The sequence below is a fragment of the Helianthus annuus genome, chromosome 3, assembly GCF_002127325.2.
Source record: "Helianthus annuus cultivar XRQ/B chromosome 3, HanXRQr2.0-SUNRISE, whole genome shotgun sequence".
Classification (NCBI taxonomy): Eukaryota; Viridiplantae; Streptophyta; class Magnoliopsida; order Asterales; family Asteraceae; genus Helianthus; species Helianthus annuus.
Genome location: NC_035435.2, coordinates 16,241,898 through 16,266,511, shown reverse-complemented (window position 1 = coordinate 16,266,511; position 24,614 = coordinate 16,241,898). Strand labels below are relative to the sequence as shown.

The following is a 24,614-nucleotide window of genomic DNA, read 5'->3' as shown; positions in this document are numbered from 1 at the left end:
GATCTTAAACTGATAAGGATTCCCCACTGGGGAGAGGGGACGCACGATTTTCCGGTTGCAGAGAATTTTCCGCTTGATACCTAGATAACCAAGGCCATGTCAACGACCATGTCAAAACTTACAAAAGTGTCGCATCAACCGATAGCGGCATTGCATCAACCCATAGGCACCGGATAGTACAAAGGCCAGCGAGAGGTTTACCATAATTAAGGTAACGGTCGTAGAGTCAAAGATGTGACTCTTGTGGTGCAAGGATAAAAAGAGGTAAGGTGACGGCTCAGTACAAGAAATACCCTTTAAACGATAAAATAAGAAACCCATTCAAATTAAACCATATAAGTCACTACATCGAATATCCGCAAAAGTTTTAATCACCATGATTGTTTATACGAAAACAGCTGAAAGAAAAATAACTAGATAAACGATCGAAAGACGAGTCAGTCGTCCACGTCACCATCCCCGAAGTCACTACCATCATCATCGTCTTCGTCATTATCCGGGACCTCCTCTGGCTCTTCTTCGTCATTAAACGAAAGAATGCACACTCACAACGTTTCAAAAGAGGGTATTAACGCGGAAAGGAAAAATGACAGAAAGAGTAAGCACACAAGGTTTCAATCAATAATTGCTACGTCCGTTTCCTCGTCCACTCATGTTTCTATAATAGGAGAATGAAACGAATTTAGGCGTCGAGAACGAGGAAAGTATTCAGGTTTATCATGTTAGGAACGATTAATTACCATGTTCATGCACAAACAGGGAAGAACCCCTCTTACACTCGTTAAGCCTCATTGGGATTTGCATGCACCACGCGTTATTATTATGTGTGCACCCATGATAATAAGGCGGTTTGCATGCTCCTCTCGATGCTTCTTAACTTATGTTTGAAGTTTCTCCCACTCCAATCAACACATAATAAGCACTACCAACAAGATTAAAATTTACTAGATGCAAGTGTTATGTTGCACTAACAATGTGTCATGATGCCTACCATGTCGTGTCGTTCATGCTATAAATACAGTTACGTTTACTAAGCATATAAATCATAAGCTAAAGTGGAACGAACCTTGCAGTCTGAAGCTGAGTGTCATGGTCAACGTTTGGATCAATTCGGTTATAGTCTGGTTTTATGAAAACGTTTTAAAACCGAGTTCTCTATAACCAGTGGCTCTGATACCAAACTGTCACACCCCCAATTTACCACCTAGGGCGTGTCCCTAATGGAGGTGCAACCATTCAACAAAGAGCCACCAATCATATCAAACACAAGTTATAATAAATTACCAAACTGAAATAAATGCATCGTTTGAAAGTTAAACCAAAACCAAAGTACTGAGCGGAAGCATAAAAGTATAAATGTGTAAATGTATCGAAACCAAATCAAAATAACTGTTTATTATGACCATAACCACTCCAGCAGCATCAGACAGCAAGCTCCCAAGTTCCTTCAGCAATTACCTACAAGCATGTAAACAAGTGTGTCAGACTACGCTGGTGAGTTCAAGGTTTGAGTTTGTTTACCAAGTTGTGTTACCAGACAGATGAGTAAAACAGTTTACAAGACAATAGATGGTTTGTTGTTAAGATGTTTGTTGTTTCGATGTTTTGATGTTGCTCATGTTAGATACCCTAGGGAGTGTGCCCATAAGTATCCGGGGAGTGGGTACCCCTTAATGACCGTTTGCTATGTTGCCTTCGTTAGATACCCTAGGGAGAGTGCCCATATGTATCCGAGGAGTGTGCCTCTAACAACCATAGCCATACCCAGATAATTAGTTCACGCCCGTCCTTACGGCCCGGTGTGAGGTTTCCCACCTAATAGCGCTATCAACTAATCACCCCCATTGCCCTCCAGGCAATAACCAAAACCGATTAAGTTATTTACCCAATGTTTCCCTTCCAAATGTTTACCAGTTGTCCCAAACCACCGGGACGCATGCTTGAGAAAAGTGCAATGAACTCACCTTTGTTTTGCTCGGCAAGATTAAATATCTTGTTTATGAGTTGAACAAACACGCCGTAAAAGGGTTACCAATAACAGTCAATTTTACGCGCACATAAACCACAACTTACTCGTACAATTACTTCACATATTCATCGTTCCATAAAGCACATTTATTGAACATATAACGCACACATATAGTTCACGTTGTCAACATACATGTATGATCTGTTACATCCGATAGCACATAAACAAAATCATCACCGATCAGCTTGTAGCCACAACCGTGTATCGCAAGTTATTGGTTCTAGTTCGTTATCTTATCACATGTTTTCTATTCGTATGCAAGAATAATTCTAGCGATTCAGCATTCACACGTATGTATCCATATATATTATTGAGTATACGACAGGGCTATCAACTAGTCACAACAACCCTTTTTCATATTATACATTCAAAGGATCAAGGTTTCTATAATCTCCCCTAACCGTAACCCCCTATTGGACCTTTTGATCGGCCCACCAAGTGATCAACACGTGTTCACTCAACTCAACTCATCAAGCATATTATAAAACAGCAGCAACATCTCAATATATATAATGAAATAACAGTGGCGGCAACTTATCAAAATATATAATAAACAACAGTGGGCCGATATCAATATATAATTCACTTTAATTCTACTGGGCCGCCATATTTGGTCCACTCTTGTTAATCAGCAATTCATTTATTAATAGTTGACTTTAAACTCATACTAAATTGCCTAACAATTACTATCATCATCATCGTACAATGCAAAGATATAACAAGTTCCTGTTATAACTAATTGATTAAATATGTATGTCAATCCCTTCAATATTACACAACAGTACGATGCAACCATACATATAATAAAACCATGGAATCATGATTTCACAGGCAAGAATCACTAACAATCACTCAACATGTTGCACGCAGATGGAAACAATTAATCAACAATTAAAATAAATATGTTCGTACTAACCGAGATTCTGATGGTAGGACTATATCTCACGAGGGGGGGCTGCTACAGTTCACGATCAGAGGATTAGAGGTGAGGGGGTAGGGTTTGTTATAGATATAAACTCAATCGGAGTTTGATTTGTATTATAATACGCATACATGAATTCATGTTGGGCTGATTATTCAAACAAGTAAGTTGGGCCGGTCACTAAGGATCAATACACATGATGTTGGGCCGGATAACTAATTAATAAGAATGTTGGGGGCCGGTTGGTCATTAGCCGATTATGGGCTCAAGCCCAAGTAAACAGCCTAATTAAATAGTGCATATATTCGATATTATGTGGGCTGTTAGACTTTAGCTAATTACACAAGTTGGGCCAAGACATGTGGGCCGAGGATAAGCCCACTAACTTATATGATTTGATTCGTATGAGCCGGACTAGGGATTTGATTCGTGCGGCCCAATACTTTTAACCCGTTTAACAAAGCAAGGATCATGAAAGAGAAATAGCGCGGAATTGAGATTACAAACTAACCTCGGAAGATCGGGTTGTCACAACGCGTGTCTAGGTCGCCGCTATTGCTCGTTGTTGCCCTTATTTCCATCGCTGCTAAAAGTCAGATTTCTTGTAGTGTTGCTTAGTGTACGGAGATGTCGTGGTCAGAAAAACTACATTTCTCCTCCCCTGGGTTATCAAGCAGGTTCTGTTTTGAGAAATCCTCGATGGGATTCCCAGCATTTAGTGAAGCTGACTTAGTTGCTTTCTTAGCCATGATTTTTACCGATTGAGAAGTTAAAGCAGAAAGCATGACATAGCTGAGAGATAAGAAAGAAGTTACCTTCTGATCTTCTGAAAAATAGGATGAGCGGTTGAATAAAAGGAGGAAATAGAGGAGTAAATATAGGCAATAATAACAAGCACTTGAAACGCTATCGTTTTGATTCCTAGAAACTTGCACCGCGTCCCATCTCATCACTTCACAAGTACTACCACTCATGAGAGTTTGAAAACTAGAAGCGTTGTTGGAGATAGACCTTCCACTGTCCTTTTTGGGGGACAATTGTTATGAGTCAAAATTCTAGTCTGGTATCCCGAGCTTTGGTTAGGGATCCTAGATCCCGGAAATATGATTTGTATCCTTCACTTGTCGGCGATATATTTACTAATGTATTTTTTGCTTTGCTTTGCTTTGTTTGATACTCGCAGGAACGATCATACGACAAAGTTATTACCTTAAGACTTGCATTTACAATTGATATGCACGTGGAGGATGAGTTGATTAAGTCTACAACGGTCATAAGTGAAGACCATGTAATCTCCAGGATTCTAGGATAGTTTGTTATGTTTTATCTTGTATTTAAAGGACTCGTAGATTGACTAGAAACACACTACACACTCGCACAAATATTGTAACACTTAGTTCTCGATTGACTATAGCTTTCATTCTATTCTTTTTCCAAGAATAATAAGAAGATCAGTGGCAACACGACGTTTAGTTGGCGCCCGAGGTTTTATGCTGGAGATCCTTAATGATTTGGGGCTTTCGTCTTAAATATTCTGAGTCATTTACTGCATTTTCGCAAACACACTTTGCATTATCCCGAAAAATACACTACATCACAAATAGGTTTAATCACTAAATTGCTTCGGTAATTTTTGACCAAAACATGAGGTATAAACAATAACGCAAGTTGTAAATTAATAATGTTTATAGTTAACAGACTTTCTTTTCAGGTCCACTATATTAATTTTAAGGGGAGTGAATTGCAAGTTTTGTCCTTTAAAATTGATGAGTTTTGAGCCTAATGTTTCAAAATGTTGCATGTTATGTCCTTTAGCCCTAACCCAGATAATTTTTTCTATTAAGCATGATCATGTGCCTTGCACATGAGGGCATTTTTGTCATTTTATGTTTTCAGGGACTTAATTACCAAGTCAACTTTATGACAATTCAACTTCAAATCATCAATTCACACTATAAACAGTCAACACTAACCTCCATGAATCAACTTCATAGATCTGGACAACGCCGCATCTGGTGGCTCCACCGCCAAACACAATAATGTCGAGCAGATTCGAAGAATTTTAGGCGATTAGAGATGATTGTTGTGACGTACGCGACATAATAACAATTGTCGGATCGATGATCTTCCTATGGAGTAGATCTAGGGTTGAACCACCGCTGTTACGATCATCGGAGAAAGCGTGTGGATGACGGATAATAACGTAGGAAGATGATTGATACATCTGTTGTGGTGGTGGTAGGAGTTGGTGGTGGTGGTGGTGGAAAGAGGTGGTGGGAGTAGTACAGAGATAGAGATTGAGTAGAGAGAGATGAGGGTTTTTAGAGAGAGAAATACATTGAGTAATATATAATATTTTTTTCTTTTAAGATAATATTTTAAATAATAGGGTAAAAAGACAATTATACCCTCATGTGCCTTACACATGTTGAAATTTAACAGAAAAAATTAACTATTAGGGTCAAAGGACATACCGTGCAAGATTTTGAAACAATAAGTACAAAACTCGTTAATTTTAAAGATAAAGGACACCCTCTAAAGTGAACTATATACATAAAGGACAAAAATTGCAATTCACTCTTTTAAGGGAGAGGATCTTGTGCAAAGTGTTGTAACCGAAGGAAGTGTAGAAGACAACATAGGTCATTGATCTAAGAATTCAATGGTTAATCACTAAATAATTGAATCGCATTTAGAAACAAGTGGGGAAATGACAATATAGGAAAAGGCACTATTATTGACCTTTAAACGTAGTTCTCTAACGATTGTTAAACATCCATAATTTTTTCATATCTTAATATTTAAAAAAAAACACCATAAAAACAATTTAAAAAAGTATTTTACATGTTACGTGCTTACGTAATTTTATATAACCTTACGAAAGTATGTAATTACATAATATACATTTTACTCCGAAACAAATACAATACAGTGTGATTACGTACTAGTATATCATTACGTAACACTATTGATGATGTACCATTACGTAAAACGTAGTTAATGACTTACTAGATGGATTACTTACATGGACAATTATGACATGTGATGGATTTTTGGTCTCGTGCACTTCACATACAACATTTTGTACACCAACTCCCCTAAATTTTAATATCATTATTGTATCACAAAAAAAGGAAATATTCTCTCTTTTCGTATAACGAAAAAAAGGAAATACTCTCTCTTTTCTAAGGCTAAAGGATCGACGACATGGGTTAGGTTATCAATGTCATATAGTGTTAGTGCATTACGTCTATTGACTTCATCTTGTATCATGTAATAGAATAGGATAGGATAGAATATCCAGTGCACGAGGTTCGAGATGAAAATGTTAGAAGTTAAGCAAGTAGTTCCGCTTATATGAACACTGACCATATAAGCGGAACCTCTAGCAAGTAGTTCCGCTTATATGGACGTGTCCATATAAGCGAACCTACCTCAACTATAAATAGGTGCATGTTTAGTTCATTTGGGAGCTGCTGGAACTTGTAACAAAGTGCTGCCAATTTGCTTTCAGGTTGTAAACATTGTTAAAATCAATCAAAGAAGCATTATAATTAGTTTGAGCGTCTGATTCATTGATTCCGCCTTTGAATTGGATGAACAACTCTTCTGATTGACTCATTCGGGTTCAACAACGATCCTACAAGTGGTATCAGAGCATAGGAGGAAGAGTTTAGCTCAATTGGATCTGTTTTCTGTCTTCTACACCTTCTTTTTCAATTTGAACAAGTTTCCACGGTTAAAATTGGCCAAATTTTTCACAGGATGTGTGTTAGTGGATAATAGCAAACCCTTGAAAGTTTCATATCAAAAATCGACCTAAAAATGGACCAAATTACCTTCGGATGTGGTTCCGCTTATTTGAACAATGTGTAGGTTCGCTTATTGATACATATAGGTTCGCTTCAGTGAACAAAATTTGTTGTAGTTTCGCTCCAGAGATCCGCTTATTGGGTCATTTTGTTGAGGTTCCGCTTGTAAGGTCCGCTTGTGTGACACTAGTTTCGCTTCAAAATACATAGGTCCACTCAAAGGGTTCGCTCGAACGGACATCAAGTAGTTTCGCTCGAAAGTACACTGTAGTTTCGCTTATTCGGACATAATCTGGTTCGCTTATTCGGACAAAACAGGGTTCGTTTATTGGTCCAACCTGTTCCGCTTATTTGTCACTACATGCTTTCGCTTATCTGGACATCAGCGGGTTTCGCTCATTAGTCATTTTGGGTTTCGCTTATACGCTCGATCTGATTTCACCCATGTGTCATATTTCGCTTGAAAGTGAACTTTATCGTGTCAAGATCGTTTCACAACAATCGAGTGCCAGTGTATTTCAGTTTACTTGATATTGTTTAAAACTGATTGAGGTTGTTTGTTTGCTTTCAGGTCATTGACTTTCAGGTGATTAAAGATGTCAAGCAATGGTGAGGAGTTCTACAACACATTTTACAACGCGTTTACTTCCGAATCGACAGATAGAAGATCTGAGTTGAAAGAATATTCAAGAGAGATTTCGGAGAATTTGAAGTTTGAGAACATGTACGGTAGTCAGCAGAAGCCACCAAAGCTAATGAAAGTTGAAGACTATAACTGGTGGAAAAACAGATTTGAAGGTTGGGTAAAAGCTTTCGCTCCTGAAAGCTGGTTAAAATTAGCGAGTGAATATAAAGCACCAGAGAAAGAAGGAGGAGAGTTAATAGATAAAAAAGATTTTACTGAAAAAGATATAAAAAATGTTGTGGCTGAATATAAAATGATAACGTTGATTAAACAGTCAGTGAGAGAGGATATTATCTCGTTACTTGAACAAGAGAAAACTTCAAAGAGTTTGTGGGAAGCGTTAGGGAAAAAGTGTGTAGGAAGTAATGAAATTGTCAAAAACAAAAAGAAATTGTTGCGTAAAGAGTTTGATTTATTCAGTTGTATGAAAAATGAACCTGTTTGTAAAATGATCGAGAGATTTGGACATCTGAAAATGGAGCTGGCCAGACATGAAATCAAATATTCTAAAGAAGAGATGGTGGATAAATTGTTTGATTCACTGCCCAATGATCAAGAGTGGCAATACTTCGCTCTAATGCTGAAAAATACAATCAAGCCAGATGATTTAAAAGTGGATTTGCTGATTGAAAGGCTTGAAAGCCATGAGTTGGAGATAAAAAGATCCATAGTCAACAGTCCAGCTTATCAGCAGAATGTGGAACTTTACTACAGAGGAAATGCACCACAGGCTGGATCTCCAAAAATAGCGTTTTCTGCAGAAAGTTCAAATTCAGTGAACAATGAAGTCTTCACAGTGGTTTTCACAGTGGATCTTCTTCAAACACTTCAGATCAATCTACTTCAAAGAATCTATTCCAGTGTAATATCGCAGTTGATTTGAAAAATGGGCAGAACTTCAGCGAAGAATCGGCAAAACAACAGATGATTTTCTTGGCATCTGTACTTGAATCATATGAATGCCTCGTTGCAGGGAAGATTGGCAATACCAATTTGACGAAAGAAGATTATGATCAATTAGATCCCGAGGAGATGGAACTAATGGATATAAGATGGTGCATGGCCAGTGCGGTTCGTCGAGCATAGCGGTTCATGGAGATCACGGGGAGAAAGTCAATTGGGGGACCATCTACCAAACTGGGATTTGATAAATCCAAAGTGACATGCTTCAAATGCAAACAAAAAGGTCACTTCAAGCGCGAGTGCAGAAATGCGTATGCTGCTGATGATTCTGAGAACCCGTTCAACGAAGATTATTATAAGAAAGCGATTTACCATCAGAATAAATCTGAGCCGCCTAGATTGAAGCAGGGTGAAGACAACAGAGAGAAATCTAGAGCTCTTGCGGTGATTTATGATGATGAGGGGTATGATTGGAGCAAAGAGGTTCTACCAGAAAAAGATGCAGTTGGATATGCATTTGTTGCAAATGATGATCATCATACCTGGTGGCAAAGAGACAGTGCGAGATGGGAGATTAGCAATTTGAATAAACCATTTCAAGAAGCACAAAGAGCCAAGAGATGGAATGAAGAGTTGGAGTGTTACATGGATCCACAGGGTAATCCAGTAGTTGATCCGTCAAAAGTGGATTTTGATGCTGTAACCAATTTGTTTCCAAGTGAGGGCACTTTCAACACAAGAAGGCTTTCTGATAAAAGTTATCTGCCAGATTTGATGAATAAGTTAAAGGAGGTTTTTGAAGCAAGTCTACCGAAGGTGGTAGAAATAAAGAAGAGAAAAGAAGAAGAATTGAAAAAGATGATTGAAGAAGTGAAGACTGTCGCAAAGCTTGCTGTTGAAGAGGATCAAAAAGCTGAGGAAGAACAGAAGAAGAAAGAAGAACTAGTGCTGAAAGAGATTGAAGAAAAGATTGAGAAGGTGAAGATTGTTAGTGATGATGGTGCTGATAACGAGAAGATACAAAAGCTGAAACAGATAGAGGCAGCTGAGCACGCCGAGGTGTCAATCATTGAGGTAAATTCTGATTCTAAAATCTTAAAATCAATTGAACAATGCAAGAAATGCATGGAAACATGTAGAGCTTGCATTGATAAAGAAGAACTGATAAAAACAAAAGATAATGAAATGAACAAACTTCAAAATGTTTTAAAAATGAAATGTAAAGAAAGAATTGACACAGAAGAAATTTTAAAATTAAAAGTTGAGAAGTTAACACAGAAATGTCATGATCTTGAAAAAGAAAATAAGATTTTGAAAGAAAAATGTGCCGCAAAATGTGTTGATTGTGTTGAGAAAGAATCTAAGTTTCTAGAGTTACAAAAACAATATGATTCTTTAAAATGGTCGAGTCAGAGAGTACAAGAAGCATATGATACTTTGAAGAGCCAAGTCAAAAGTTTTGATCAAAGACTGTCTGAAACTTTAACAACAAAAGAAACGTATGAAAGAAAGTTTAAAGAAAAGCAAATTGAATTGAACAAGTGTGTTGATGAAATTGCTAATCTAAAACAAGTCTTGGCTGAAAAAGAAAAGATTGTTACAAAACTTCAAAGTTATCATAATTCTTCGTACATTCTCGAACGCATTTTCAACATCACACCAGATGACAAAGATACTAATAATTGCAAAAAAAAGGGTATTGGTTCAGAATTTCATCAGGTACCACCACCATTGAGAAACAATTATACTTTTTATGATGAAGAAAAGGTGGCAAAGGGTTTGAACATAGCCACCAATTACCTGAAAGTATCGATGTGACTTACACCAAATCTGATGATGCTGATGATTCAGAGGTGGTAAGTAAGGTGGTTGATAGTGTTTTGAAAGATGAGTCTGTGGATGAAGATGAAGGAAATCTTTATGATGGTTATCTGAAAAACACAAAATCCGAGGAAAATTTGAATGATGATTCAAAGGGATTGGTTTATACCATGATTGGATCAGACAAATTATTCTTAGATGTTGTATTCCCGATTCAGAATGTAATTTCAGAAAAGGTCGATAAAGTTTTCAAAATGGTTGAGATTGAAAAGTTTGAGATTCCAAAGTTTGCTGGTAAAGGTCATAAATCTTTTTATAACAAACCTGGTTCTAAGAAGAAAAACATGAAGCCTGGTTTGGGTTATAAAAAGAAACAGAATTGGAATAAAAGTAAACAACAAAATTTGCAACAAAAGATGAATTTTGTTCAAGGGAAAAGTTTGAAAGAAGAGGAAAAACTCAAATTTGGACAACAGTCTAATGAGGAGTTTGATGCTATGAAAAAGAAACAACAACAGGCCAATGATGTTTCAAAGAAAGTGTGTTTTAAATGTGATCAAATTGGACATGTTGCACGAAAGTGTCAAAATTCAAAGCATGTTGATGTTGAAAAACAGAAATCTGAGAGTGTGAAACCAAGGTTAACCAGATTTGATTCGAGACAAACTTGGAAGTATAATACAAACAAGTTTACTTCAAATCAAAACTGGAAATCAAACCTAAAAAGGTTCGATTCAAGTCAGACCTGGAATTCTCATACACCCAGATTGAGAACAACACAAAGTTGGAAAACATCAGTTGATATGACAAAACCTCAACAATTTTGGAAACCAATTGTTGTTTATAATTAAAAGGTTCAAAAAGAAACAAACTTTTACAAAAGAGGTACTCCGAATGGTCAAGTGTGGAGTGCTAAGAAACAAGTGATGTCGGTAAAAGATGAAAAAGTTGAAATCAAAGCTGAAAAAGTTTTAAATGACAAAGAATTTCCAAAATTGAATGAAAATTATTGTGTTGAAATGCCTAAGGTCCAACAGACCTGGGCCAAATTGTTCAAATAATCAAATTATTGAAATGTGCAGGTGCTCAACGAAGCTAAAGATTGTGAGAATGATAGTTGGAGCAGCCTGGCACAGGAAGAGGTTGCAGGACCCTGGTTTGGTTGAACAGGGAGTTTAGTTTGAGTGTTGCTTGTAGATAAATAAACAATACTTTCAAAACCCTAAAAACTTGAAAAAGTAAAAACCAAAAATATGTTATGTTTTAGTTTTTGTTTGAATAAATGTTAATTGAATACGCCGAAACCCTCACGGCTGAACAAACATGATTACATTCATCAGATTGAAAAACGGTTTTCAAACTGTAAAAATCAGTGTGTTGTAAATCATGGGGGTAATTACTGCTTTTAGTATAATTCAGTGCATGATTAGCAGAACATGGATGGCGAGACAAAGCTATCAGTATCGTGTTGTCAAATTTCTTTTAATGGTTTTGCATTTTAGGGGGAGAAAAATTGTCAGAAAATACAAAAACATTAGAAAATTTGAAAAGCCAAAAACATGATAAAATTCAAAAATTTGAGTTTTGTGTTAAAAAGAGGAAATGATAGTACATCAGTAGACAGTTACAGTATGCTAAAGAATTGTAAAGAATTAACAAGTGTTAAATAGTCTCACTGATGATATGTTGATAGGTTTTTATACACTTAGTAAGCTTTTTCGGGATATAAACCTAAATTCAAACACTTGCTTATTTCGTGGGGAATACTACTTGGGTATATAGGTAACCCCTGAAATCTCGTTTGAAAGGTCCCATATTCTGAGATACTAGGTCTTTATACTCAGTGATATCTGGGGTATTATTCCGAGACTTCTGCTGTATGGAAGTACTGACCTAGTCCCCGAATAATACTTTCCGCAAATGCTTGAAATATAGCATCGCCCTCAGCAAGCTGATGAAACAATAAAATTGATAGTCGCTGCTGTTAAAATTAAAAGATCCTCTAAAGGGGACACACCAGAAAGTCGCAGCCGTCACCTCTCTGCGTATACGAAAGTATCGACCTGAGCTCTCACGGCCCTCGCATCTATCCCCTGACAGATATCATTTGTGGTATACTCACCTGTAAGACTGAATATCTGGGATTCTGGATACAGGAGTATATTCAAGAGGTGGGACACATGAATAAGTTTAAGTTCTTAAAACATCTAATTCGTATCCTGGATCAGTTGAAATTTGTATGAAAATTTAAGTGGATCAGTATATCGACAATCTAAATGAATTGTTTAATTCTTAATGTGTAATTAAGCTCAACGGTACTTGTGACTTGTCAAAAACTGATATGATCTTCTGACGCATACTTAAACAAAAATATTGTCTGTGAATATGTTTGTATATATTTTTTTTACTGCTTTATATTTTCAGAAAATACAAAAAGATTTTGTTTTCTGCTTTATTTTCGACAACCAATATCTGACATGCTGAGTTTCCAAAGTCTGAGAAAGCTGATTGTGTTTCTGAAAATAAAACAAGTTCATTAATTTGAACCTTGATATTGAAAATCAAAAATTCAAAAATAGTTTGTGATATCTCCAAGGTCATTAGCTTGAACTTGGATGATAAACTGTGAGGGAGTTGGATTCTTTAACGCTGCCATATCTGTAAAGTTGGTTGATAGGGGGAGTAGATTAGTGAATTTGATTGATGGTTTTAAAATGTTTATTACTTATATAGTATTTGAGTGATTACAGGATAAGATACCAGACTACGATCCCGAAAGCAAAGTCTGAGGGGGAGTCTGAAGACAAGCTGACAGTGAGGATGAGCTTGTAGCTGGAAAGAGAGGTGTCGATCCCTAAAAGCACGAAAGCTTGACGAGAGGGAGAGCCTGCTGATGATAAAGTTGCTGATGATGAAGCTGTTGATGATAAAGCCAGTGATGAGATCCTAGTAAAAGAGTCAAAGTTAGAAGTTATTCAAAGAGAAAGAGTGATGGATGCTCACATTGTTACAATCTGATTGAGATGGCAAAATGATCAAGACTGAAGAGGTGTCATAACAGAGAATGGTCACTGAAGACTTCATCAATATCCGAGGGGGAGTCTGTTAGTGCATTACGTCTATTGACTTCGTCTTGTATCATCTAATAGAATAGGATAGGATAGAATATCCAGTGCACGAGGTTCGAGATGAAAATGTTAGAAGTTAAGCAAGTAGTTCCGCTTATATGAACACTGACCATATAAGCGAAACCTCTAGCAAGTAGTTCCGCTTATATGGACGTGTCCATATAAGCGAACCTACCTCAACTATAAATAGGTGCATGTTTAGTTCATTTGGGAGCTGCTGGAACTTGTAACAAAGTGCTGCCAATTTGCTTTCAGGTTGTAAACATTGTTAAAATCAATCAAAGAAGCATTATAATTAGTTTGAGCGTCTGATTCATTGATGCCGCCTTTGAATTGGATGAACAACTCTTCTGATTGACTCATTCGGGACCATTAATGGATTACTACATCACCCTCTTACCTCATCCACTATAGTTGACATGGATTAAACTATGATAACCATGAGTCTACTTTTCCTTTTAAATAATTTCTTTTTTACTTTTCACAAAAATAATTTAAAATAAGAAAATAATAGTTTGGATCATGACCACACCCTTACGGTAGTGGTTTTAGATGATGGATTAAGGATGAGCAAATGGTACCCGGCATCGGTACCAAACCAGTACAGAATTTACCGAATTAGGTACACTTTTGGTACTGATTCGGTACCGACTATCGATACCGACTTTTGAGATTTTCGGTACCAGTATTTACCCGTTTTTACCCTCAAATACCGGTACCGAAACGTACCGTACCGTACCGGATATATTCGGTACCGGTTGTTTGTGGTCACAACACATATAGATGTGAGTGACACGCCGTTGATGTGGAGGGTCATGGTGACCATAAGACTACCCGGGGCGGTGAGAATTTTCTCCATGATAGAAGTTTTCAACACGTGGAAAAAGCCCAAACACCACCGCCACCCCCTCACCATCACGCGTGGAACTAAATTCCTATTATATTTTTTTACGCGTTATCTATTGATTGTTGTGAGGGAAATTGTTAGTTGGGGGGAAATTGTTAGATGTGGTGGTGAGTGATAACCATTTCCACTAAAAAAAGTTTGTAAGTAATAGAATAATGGTTGATGATATAGTAAAACTTGATTGAATATTGGGAGTGATGAAATTTGTACAAGTGATTAGGCCATGTGTAGTCATAAAGCCCTTTTGGGGGCGTTATGCGACACGTGTCGTGCCACGTCAGCAAGGGGCTTTATGGGGCGTTATGCAATTTGAGGCCGTAGTCATAAAGCCCCTACCCATCATTACCTATTTAATAATTTTAAGTTTTATTAATTAATATAAAAAAACTCTTCTTATTTTGATTGGCCAAATCAATTAACCAAACAACAATAACGCCGCGAAAAATCTGGCGCCCTCCACCCATTTTTGAAACATAGCGCCCTTGGGGGCGGTGTTCTAGGCGCCATAGCGGCGCTATGGCTCTTTCTCGCGCCCCAGTACATATAACCTTACCATCCTTACCCCTAAAGGTAATGACCACACTCTATAGAATCTATGAATGGGTTGAAGACTTAGCGTAGACTTTAACACCTTATAGCAATCCATTTTCGATCATACTGAACCACAGCCAGAGTGAAATTAAGGAACACATGAACGAAGCGACTACTATCTCTGCGCTGGATGCAGGCTGTCTGTCGTGTATACTATCATTTACTACACCTCGCGATGCGTGCAGAGCAGCCACAATCTCTAAAGGATTCAATTCAGTGGCAGATTCTGACTCCGTTTGGGAGTGGTTTCTGCCGCCGGATTACCGTGAAGTCATCGCAAGGGCAGTATCTCCTGTGGCTTTTGAATCTAAAAAGAAACTTTACCACCAGTTGTCGGACACACATATCCTCCTCGATGGTGGTCGTTTGGTAAACCAGTCAAACTTACAGTCCGTTATTTATTTACTAGTATTTATTTTAGTTAGTTTTGGTATTGCATGCTAAATCAACTAGATAGATTCACAACCAGATCATGTAGTTGTTTAACAGTTCCATTATTGATTATTATTTGTTTAGTAGTAAACCATGAAACATTTGCTTTTTGTGAGTTTAAGGATTAAATTGTTATGACCCTGTTAAGACGGATCAATAGCAACGACCCTGTTGCGACGACTTTTGGTCGCAATAGGTTACAGGAACGGAATTTCGTCGCGAAAAGTCTTTTTTGGGTCGTCTCTAAAGGTCCGATTTATTCAGCTAATGTGGGATATGATGTTGTATTAACAGAGCTTCAATCTAGACAAGGAGAGTGGTAAAAAGTGCTATATGATGCGGGCAAGGGACTTACATATTGCCTGGGAGAATGACGATCGTTACTGGATATGGGGACATCTACCCGAGTCAAGGTTTCTCAGCTAACGCTATCTTATTTATTTCAGAACTAATAATCTATATAATTGATTTCTAGTTTTGGTTAAAAGTATAACGCATAAGGCAGTTACAAAACCGCCAGTTCCACTATCTCGTTAACTCATGAGTGCACCATTTACAAATGTTTTGTGCAGTTATCGCAGAATTCAATAGGGGTTAGGTTCGCTTTTTACCCCTTACCATAACCATATCTTAGTTTCGGTTTCCGGGATTTTTCCTAACCATAACCGAGTTTCGGTTTCCATTGATCAGTTATGAATCTCGGTTACAGTTTGGTTTTGAATTTCAGATAGTTAATGTTGAAACAAATCTGAAACTACTCGATCCAAACATATTCTAAATTCATAAGGTTTGTCGTATACCGACAACGACTGAGTTTTTAAATATTTAACATTATGTTCTTGTAATTAATAACAAGTTGAAGGACAACTTGCAACAATTCAGACTAAGGGTGGTAGGAGTGATGTCGGGGACCCCTCCGGGGATATGATTTCACCGAGCGGTGAATGACCGCCGCCCTTTTTCGGTTTTCGGTGAGTCCCTTTTTCGGTGTACAGTCACTCACTGATTGTTTGAGTGGGATTGATTTTTGAATAATTAAAAAATATGTAACTCAAACACCCTAATAGTGTTTGAATCATTGTCAGTGATTGAGTGCAAAATAGGAAGTGAAATGCGGACTTGACATGACATGATATTTTTTGCTAGACGGTAACTCAAACACCCTAAAGTGATTGAATGATACCCTCCACCCTAATCTTATTCTTGTGAGTAAACTTCTGTTTTGCTCCCAGTGGTTTGATCATTTTAACGGTTTTGCTCCAATAGTTTAAAAATAGTCATTTTCCTCCCTGATTTTTCTAACTTATCTTCATTTTGTTCCCAGCCTCTAACTCCATCAGGGAGGAAACTGGCGACAAACTCGAAAGATCAGGGAGGAAAATGACTATTTTTAAACTATTGGAGCAAAACCGTTAAAATGACCAAACCACAGGGAGTAAAACGGAAGTTTACTCCTTATTCTTTCTAAAACCAAATTAATCCTTTGGTTAATTAATGTAAACTGAAATTATTAAGCTATTAGGGTTAGAATATAATAGAAAGTTTATTTTGCCTAAAAATGCTAAAAACAAATTTTAACCATTAATTGATTAATCAAGAGCTTGATTAAATGGGTGTAATTGATAAAAAAGAAGGAGGAGTATTAGTTTGTGTAGTAGTATTTTAGTCAATGCAAAACAATAGTTTTTTCTCTCCTCCAAATCCCCCCCCTCCTGTTTTTAAACGTTAATAACTGTTTCATACGACATAATTTTTTTATACAAATTGAACAAAAAAAACGAGCGTTTTTCATCTTTAAAACGAGTATACTATTGCTATATTTTTGAAAAAAAATCGAAAACCCAAATGCGTAAAACGCAATGGACAAAAAGCATATAAAATGATTTTTTTCTAAAACGCAATTGACAAAAAACACAAAGAAATGTTTTGTTTCTAAAACGCAATAGAAAAAAACATAAAAGAATTGTGTTATTTATAAAACGCAATAGCTGAAAAAACACAAAAAAAAAATGTATTTTTTTTTGTAAAACGCAACGGCCTAAAATCACAAAGAAATTTCTTATTTCTAAAACGCAATGGCCAGAAAACACAAAGAAATGTATTTTTATTGTAATTCGCAATGCCCTAAAATCACAAAGAAATGTCTTATTTCTAAAAGGCAATGGCCAGAGAAAACACAAACAAGTGTCTTTTTTCTAAAACACAATGGCCAGAATATGTGTTTTACCTAAAACGCAGTGGACTAAAAACACAATAAAATGTATTGTTTCTAAAACGCAATGGACTGAAAATACAAAAAAAAAATTGTTTTTTCATTTCTTTGTAAAACGCAATCACTCAATTCAAAAACTCATATCGTAAAAATGCAATTCAAAAATTTCTTACATAGATCGAAGCTGATTTCTTTAGATTTCTTCAACGATTGACGAAATTTGAATGCTAAAAACACTTATCATCGAACGAATCGAGTGATTCGCTTCAATATCACGGGATAAAATAAGATATTGTAGGAAATTAAACTAGGTTTCTTAGAAAATTGAAGAACACGTTGATTGGTTGTTTGAATCATTGATTGGGGATGAAAATCACACTATAGTAAGTGAGCAAAAAGTTGAAGATTGTGGGTTTTGAAAATGGTGTGTTTAGTTACAGGGAGAGAAGAAGGGAAAAGATTGTATAAAATTGACTAAAATATCTGTCCCCTTTATTTTTAAATTTTGGCACATGTTATAATTCTATTGCTTCACAGGGGCGGATGTATTATGGAACAAGGGGTAGCCTCCGCTACCGCTTGGTCGGAAAATTTTTGACGTTTTTAGTGTAAATTTTGGAAAAATTAACGTTTTTTCGATTTCGTTACCGCTTATTTATAAAACGTTACCGCTTGGTCGGAATAACGAAACTAAACTTCCTATTTGATCATCTCCATAAGTTATATTAGATTTTATATGTGAGTGTATTACAACTCAACTATTTTCAATTTTATAAAAGTGAGGTTTTTATGCAATATATCCAGAATTAAAAGAAAAAACACATTACATACCGCAAGAAAATGAAAAACTCCATTCGAAGTTCTATTACACAGATCTAATACATATATTCCGAACTGAAAAAACACGATGCATGAAAAAACGATGTATTAGTGTAATACATGTTCTATGACACATGTAATAGTGCCTGTTTTATTCCAAAGCTTTTATTTTTTTTTTCGTATAAGCATATATGCGGTATATGCAAAATAATGGAAAAAAAACGTACTAGCCATGTGTAATATATCATATATTGCACATGTGTATTATAAAAAAATTTCTTGCGGGCGGTAAGGAAAAGTCATTTAGGTCCGCAGCGTGTTTCCATATACTACACATGTGTAATATAAAAGTCCATGTGAACCGCAAGGACCAGTATCGTTTTCTCTTGGTGTTTTTGTTTTTTCTCATTTAAATTAAGTTTTCTCATGAACCTCATCCTATGTATTTCGACCTAAGCTTGTCTTTTAAACTTTTTGGTTCGAATTGGTTAACGTTCGGTTATAGGACACTCTATCTATCACCCATACTAACTAATTAGTTAATCATGTTTCATTATCCATAACCGTTGATTAATCTTGTTTATCTATCAATTTGGTTTGGAGCCGGTCCGGTTATCATTTAGTTTCGGTTAATAGTTAAGGTTTGCCTACCTCTAGTACTCAACATATTATTGACTATGTTGAAAAATGGAAGAACCGTATGTTTTGAATTTGATATATACAACAAGTTCATAACTTCCGTACTTTTGCTCTCTCACTACATTGATTATCATCTATGTTACAATTGGTGAAGGTTTGAGGAGGTAGCCATGCTTAAAACTGTATGCTGGCTTGATATCCGAGGTGTATTAGCAACTTCGACGTTGTCACCAAAGACTATCTATTCAGCGTATCTTGTATACCGAATTACTAGATTTTCTGAGGAGCTTTATGTTCCAGGAGAAGCAAAGATAATGTTTGGTGGGGTAGTGACAGTGACACGTGGTGTTTATCTTCAACAACCGCACACACATGCACAGGCACAGGTAATTCCTTCTACAAGGAAGGATGGATGGATTGAGGTCAAGTTGGGTGAATTCAACAATAATGATGGAGATGAAGGTGAAGTTAGGGTGGCATTTACCAAGCATGAGACATTCTGGAAAACTGGTCTTATTTTGGAAGGCATCGAGTTTCGACCAAAATAGTGTATTAAATAATTGCAGCGGATACACCACAGAGGTTTGCATGTCGTGGCCGATTATATTTTGTTTGTTATATTGAGACGTTGATTCTCTTAATTATGAGTGTTGTGTTTACTTTTGGAATTGAGTATTTTATCCTCGAGAAAAGAGGTTTGCATGTCATTGGGCGATTATATTTTGTTTGTTATCATTGAGACGTTGATTCTGTTGATTATGAGTGTTTGGTTTACTTTTGGAATTGAGTATTTTATCCTCGAGAAAGAATGTGTGGTTGGAGATCGATCTTTGGTTTGGTTTGAGTTTACTCTTCAACTCAAGTCAAACATAAATATTTTTCACTTTATCATAATTCACAATATTAAAAAGCGAAAGAGTTACAAGTTTGTAGCAATGAAATTTATAAAAGTTGTAATTTTTACACACATAATTAATCACACATGAAGGTGATATCCTTTATGCTTGGCATCTTTATAATTCAATGTAAGGCCTTAAACCGGGGATTATACCTCATGGTCGGTTACATACATCAAAAGGATAGTTCTTAAACTGGAATCTCGATAACATCGCAGCGGAAAACATGCAAAACAACATCCGTCTATAAGACATAAAACATTTAACTGCATTTCTATACTAAACATAAGCTTCTTCGATCAAGGATACCGATTTTCAGGATGAAGGCAGTCCTCATATGAGAGCCAATGAGTGTTGGGAATTTACGTATTCTTTTAATATTATTTTGTCAATGGAAGCGTGAACACGCAAAAATAGTTCTATACTCGTCCGGTGGACGGGCATATTAATGGTATAATGATATAAATATTTTATTGTTTGTTTTCTAAACAAAACATTAATTGTTTAAAAAAAAATGTGTGAGAATTTTAATAAAAAAACGTTCATATGTAGATATATATATATTATGTTTTGATAACATAGCAAAGCGAGATTGTTAATAATTCCAATAATATTAATTGCTTAAAGTCTTTAAATTAGTCATTGACTATTAAAAAGTAACATCATAAAAAGGTAAGTTACAACACAATCTCAAGTAGCAATTATGTAAGCTAAATAATAACTATAATGTGTTAAAGTTTCATGAAACACACATTGTCTATACGAAGTATATTATTTTGACTTCCATTGTGATCTCCTATGCCTTCGTCTCTCATGAGATTCATCTGCTACACGTGCATCATCCGATGTGGTAGGAATTTTGGCATCATTCACCTTGCGTGTAGCATAACTGGCTGCATTTATCACAAAACATTAGAATGAAGAAAATAATAACTAATACAGATAATGTGTCAAATAGAAGCACACCTCTTTAAGCATGAAGAGAATAACAATAAATAAAAAAATGAATGTTGATAATAAAACAATAAATAACTTAAGAGGTTTTCAGAAATCTTTTTTTTTTTTTTTTTTTTGAAAGGCATGTTGATTATATCAGTAGAATATGGGTAAAAGATAAACCCTAATTAAATAAATTCAATCATGAATAATAAAACACATGTGTACCTGGTTAGCCACCACATTAGAGAATGAAGTAGACGTTATGTTCGTCAGATTGGTCGAGTTCCTACTGTTGATGCATTTTTGTGTCTGTTACTAGTCTTGTACGTTATGTTGTATTTTGTACGGTCTGTTATCAGTTATCGAGTCTGTATTCGCAGTCGTCCAAGTCGGATATCCTCCTATACGCTTGTGTCTGACTTAGTTGTCTCTCTTGTTATGTATTTGGTCGTAAACAATGCATGTTGCATGTTAAGGGTATATCTGTCCATTTGTTAGTGTTGTTTGTGCTTTCTGTTCTGCTGTCTGTTATGCAGAAACAGTTAACATTTTGCAGCCTTTGGCGAAACAAGTCTGTTTCGTCGAATACATGTCGACGAAACAGACATGATCATACTTGTTTCTGTTTCGTCAAAGTGGTCAACGAATCACATGTGATTCGTTGACTGTTGGGCTTGGTTTTGGGCATAGAAGCGTTTCGTCGGCCCATGTTCTGTTTCGTCATGGTTATCGGCCCAGCTAATACCCTACAAGTCTGTAAACTGTGTTTGTATCAGTTTGTTCTCATCCAGTTAATCAAACGAGTGTGTTTCTTTGGTTAACCTTTGTGTGTTACATTGTTCTATGTTTGATTTGCTTAGTTAAGTGGATTCCGCACACTTAACTTTGTTTGCTATAAACAAGGCTTTGGTATTGAAAATCGATCCTCCGATTTCGGGACCTACAAGTGGTATCAGAGCAGTGGCTCTTATCCTTGTTTAAAATCAAACATAGTTCGGTTGTTTTAACTAGTGTTTGTGTGTTTTTTCTCAGAAAAGTGTCCTTAAAACTTGGTATTTTTCTGGAAAAAGGCTCTTGAAAACTGTTTAAGGATAGTTGTTTGCTAGAAATTTTACTGAAAACCTTACTTGTTTATGTGTTACACATTAACGGTTGGTTTTTGTTGAAAATTTTAGCCCAAAAGTGTGTTCAGCAAATTATAAAGTTCACCAGTTTGTCTTGTGTTCTTCATATCTTCATAAGATATTCAAAGTGTTCTTGGTAAACTTACTTTTTAATCCAACTGATAAGGTTAACTTGCTTTGAAAATTGTTATAATATACTCTATTATCCACCATACTTTTAGGTTGGTTAGAAAAGCATGGTTGAAAGTCGTGTGAGTTGACAGACTGTGTATAAACAAATCACCTACTTTTACCAACCCCTGACAACCTTTTTGACGAATCAGCTCTCGACGAATCAAGAAGTCAACGAATCAGAAAAGCATTTCGCCAAAGGTCTCTTCGACGAAACAGAAAAGTGTTTCGCCAAAGATCCCTTCGACGAATCAAAAGTGTTTCGCCAAAGGTCCCTTCGACGAATCAAAGGTTGTTTCGCCAAAGGTCCCTTTGACGAATCAAACATCTGTTTCACCAAACTTCTTTGACGAAACAAGATCTGTTTCGTCATCAGTTGTTTCATCAGAACATAATTCTGTTTCGTAGAAAGTGTTTCGTCGTGAAAGTTGTCATTTTTCAACAGAAGGTTTGCAAGTTCATCATAACATTGTGTTTTCAAGTGTTTGTTCAGGTATTCCACTAGTATACATCAAAAATGAGTTGTACAAGTCCGTGGGACTGGAGTACGGACCCACAACCCGGTCAAGATCAAACTTCCGCAGCCGCATGGGCAAGAAGTATGTTTCATCAACCAGTGATCAGTGCAAGTCAATGGGCGTTGGTATCCAATCAGAATCAGAGTATTCAAAATCTTCTACTCAGCGAAAGTGAAACGGGCAGCAACAATCGCCCACCAAAGTTGAATCATATGAATGACTTTCCATCATGGAAAACCGTTTTCACACATATGTTCAAGGGCAAAGCACCGAACTTTGGACGTGTTTCATCAATGCATTCAACCCTAATCTCGAAGTTGCAGCATCCACTTCAGCGGGTTATGCTAATATGCTTGAACATGACAAGAAAGCCTATGACTTGGAGAAAAAGGCTTTTGCAATTCTTACACAAGAGCTCACCAAAGAAATTTATCATCAGTTCTCTTACTGCAAAGACACGAAAACTTTATGGGAGGCTTTAGTAGCGAGAGGAGAAGGCAATGCAGCTACTCGAAAGTCTCGCCATGATCTTTTAAAGAAAGAATTTGAATCATTTCAGTTTTTGGAAAATGAGACCCTAAATGATATGACTACACGTTTTTATCACTTGATTAGTGAAATGTTTGCTTATGAGGTTATAGCATCTCAACAGGAAATGGTGACTAGGTTTGCTGATGCTCTACCTCCAAAGTGGAGTTCATTGATTGAGCTGCTGAAGCATACGGGTACTCTGAATACAGTCAACATCTATGAATTCATTCAGAAGCTGGAACACAAGAATGATGAAGAAATCCGGAAGGCTAAACGAGTTCCTGCTCCTCAAAATACAGAAATGTATCTTCCAGGTTTCGACGCCTTGGACAGATCCAGTGCTGCTCAGCAACCAAAATTGCAAACGGCATTTGTGTCCAATACAAGTTCGTTTCCGTTTCCTCGGTCAGCTCCTGCACTGGTTTTTGATCCAAGGGCTTATATTCCAACACCACAACCTCCACCTCAAGTTAATCCCGCACAACCTCAACTCGATCCGAGGGCTTACATTCCTGTCCCATCACAACCACAACCACAAGTCCAATCACAACAACAAGCTCATTATACCAACAATCCTCAACCTCAAAACCCTAACACAGTCCGAGTCGACACTTCAAAGCTTTCTCAAGTTAGCATTGAAGTAGCAAAGGAGCATATGGAACTTATCAATACAATGGTCAGTGCTTACTGCCGTTTGGTAGCAGGTCAGATTGGAAACATCAACATGACCCACGAAGATTATCAGCAGATCGACAAGGATGAAATGGAGTTGATGGATATCAAATGGGCTTTTGCTAGTGCAGTTAGAAGGGCAAAAGACTTCATGGCTCGAACTGGAAGAACTTCATTGGAAGGCAAGAAGGATACGAAGTACGGGTTTGATATAAATGCTGTCACATGCTTCAATTGTGGCGAGAAAGGGCACTTCAAACGTGAGTGCACCCGACCAACCAAACAAGGCAATTATAACCCATTCAGAAACCAGACGAGTACTTCAAATGTGAATGCACAGCAAGAGAATCGTGACAGGAGGATTGTGGCAGTCATCAACAATCAGAGCCAGTCCGGACCATCAAATCCCAATCGGGCTTTGACTGTTCAAGCTGATGAAGGGTGTGACTGGTCTGTACAGTTTGGTGAAGGTGATCAAGGAGGAGGAACAACATGTTATGCAAAGATCATCAATCACATCAAGCATGTTCATAAGGAAGAGTTTTCTGAAAGTGACGACAGTTCTGGTTATTCTGGGAGTTCTGATGAAGAAGGCTCTATTTCTGGGGATAATCAATCTGAGCCTGATGTGAAGGAGGAAGCAGGGTCTGATGTTGAAGATTTATTAAATGAAGCTGAGGAGTTAAAATGTCAGAAATCAGTTCTGATCAAGAAGGCTGCTGCTGTATCTAAGGAAATGGAGAAATTCTTTTCTGAAGATGGATCTTTTTCTTTTCAAACTGCCTTTATGGCAAATGTCTCAGCCTCTTCGAGTCAGGTAAATACTGAAACTCCTGCTCCTATTGTTTGTAAATCATGTGCAG

The 24,614-nt window shown here is 36.8% G+C and overlaps 1 protein-coding gene across 1 annotated transcript; it reads left to right on the top strand.

Moving 5' to 3' along the window:
* Positions 1-14,784: 14,784 nt before the first annotated feature.
* On the top strand, positions 14,785-19,683 carry LOC110877128 (putative F-box protein PP2-B2). Its single transcript, XM_022125284.2, has 3 exons — positions 14,785-15,167; positions 15,525-15,643; positions 19,055-19,683. The coding sequence occupies exons 1-3, from the start codon at positions 14,898-14,900 to the stop codon at positions 19,446-19,448; spliced, it is 783 nt and encodes a 260-aa protein (XP_021980976.1). The 5' UTR covers positions 14,785-14,897; the 3' UTR covers positions 19,449-19,683.
* The last annotated feature ends 4,931 nt before the right edge of the window (positions 19,684-24,614 follow it).

Bases quoted from the DNA above. Each gene is read 5' to 3' on its own strand.
- LOC110877128 (XM_022125284.2), top strand. From the start codon at position 14,898: ATGAACGAAGCGACTACTATCTCTGCGCTGGATGCAGGCTGTCTGTCG. The intron at 15,168-15,524 runs GTAAACCAGTCA...TTGTATTAACAG, and splicing joins TCCTCGATGGTGGTCGTTTG to AGCTTCAATCTAGACAAGGA. The intron at 15,644-19,054 runs GTTTCTCAGCTA...CAATTGGTGAAG, and splicing joins GGACATCTACCCGAGTCAAG to GTTTGAGGAGGTAGCCATGC.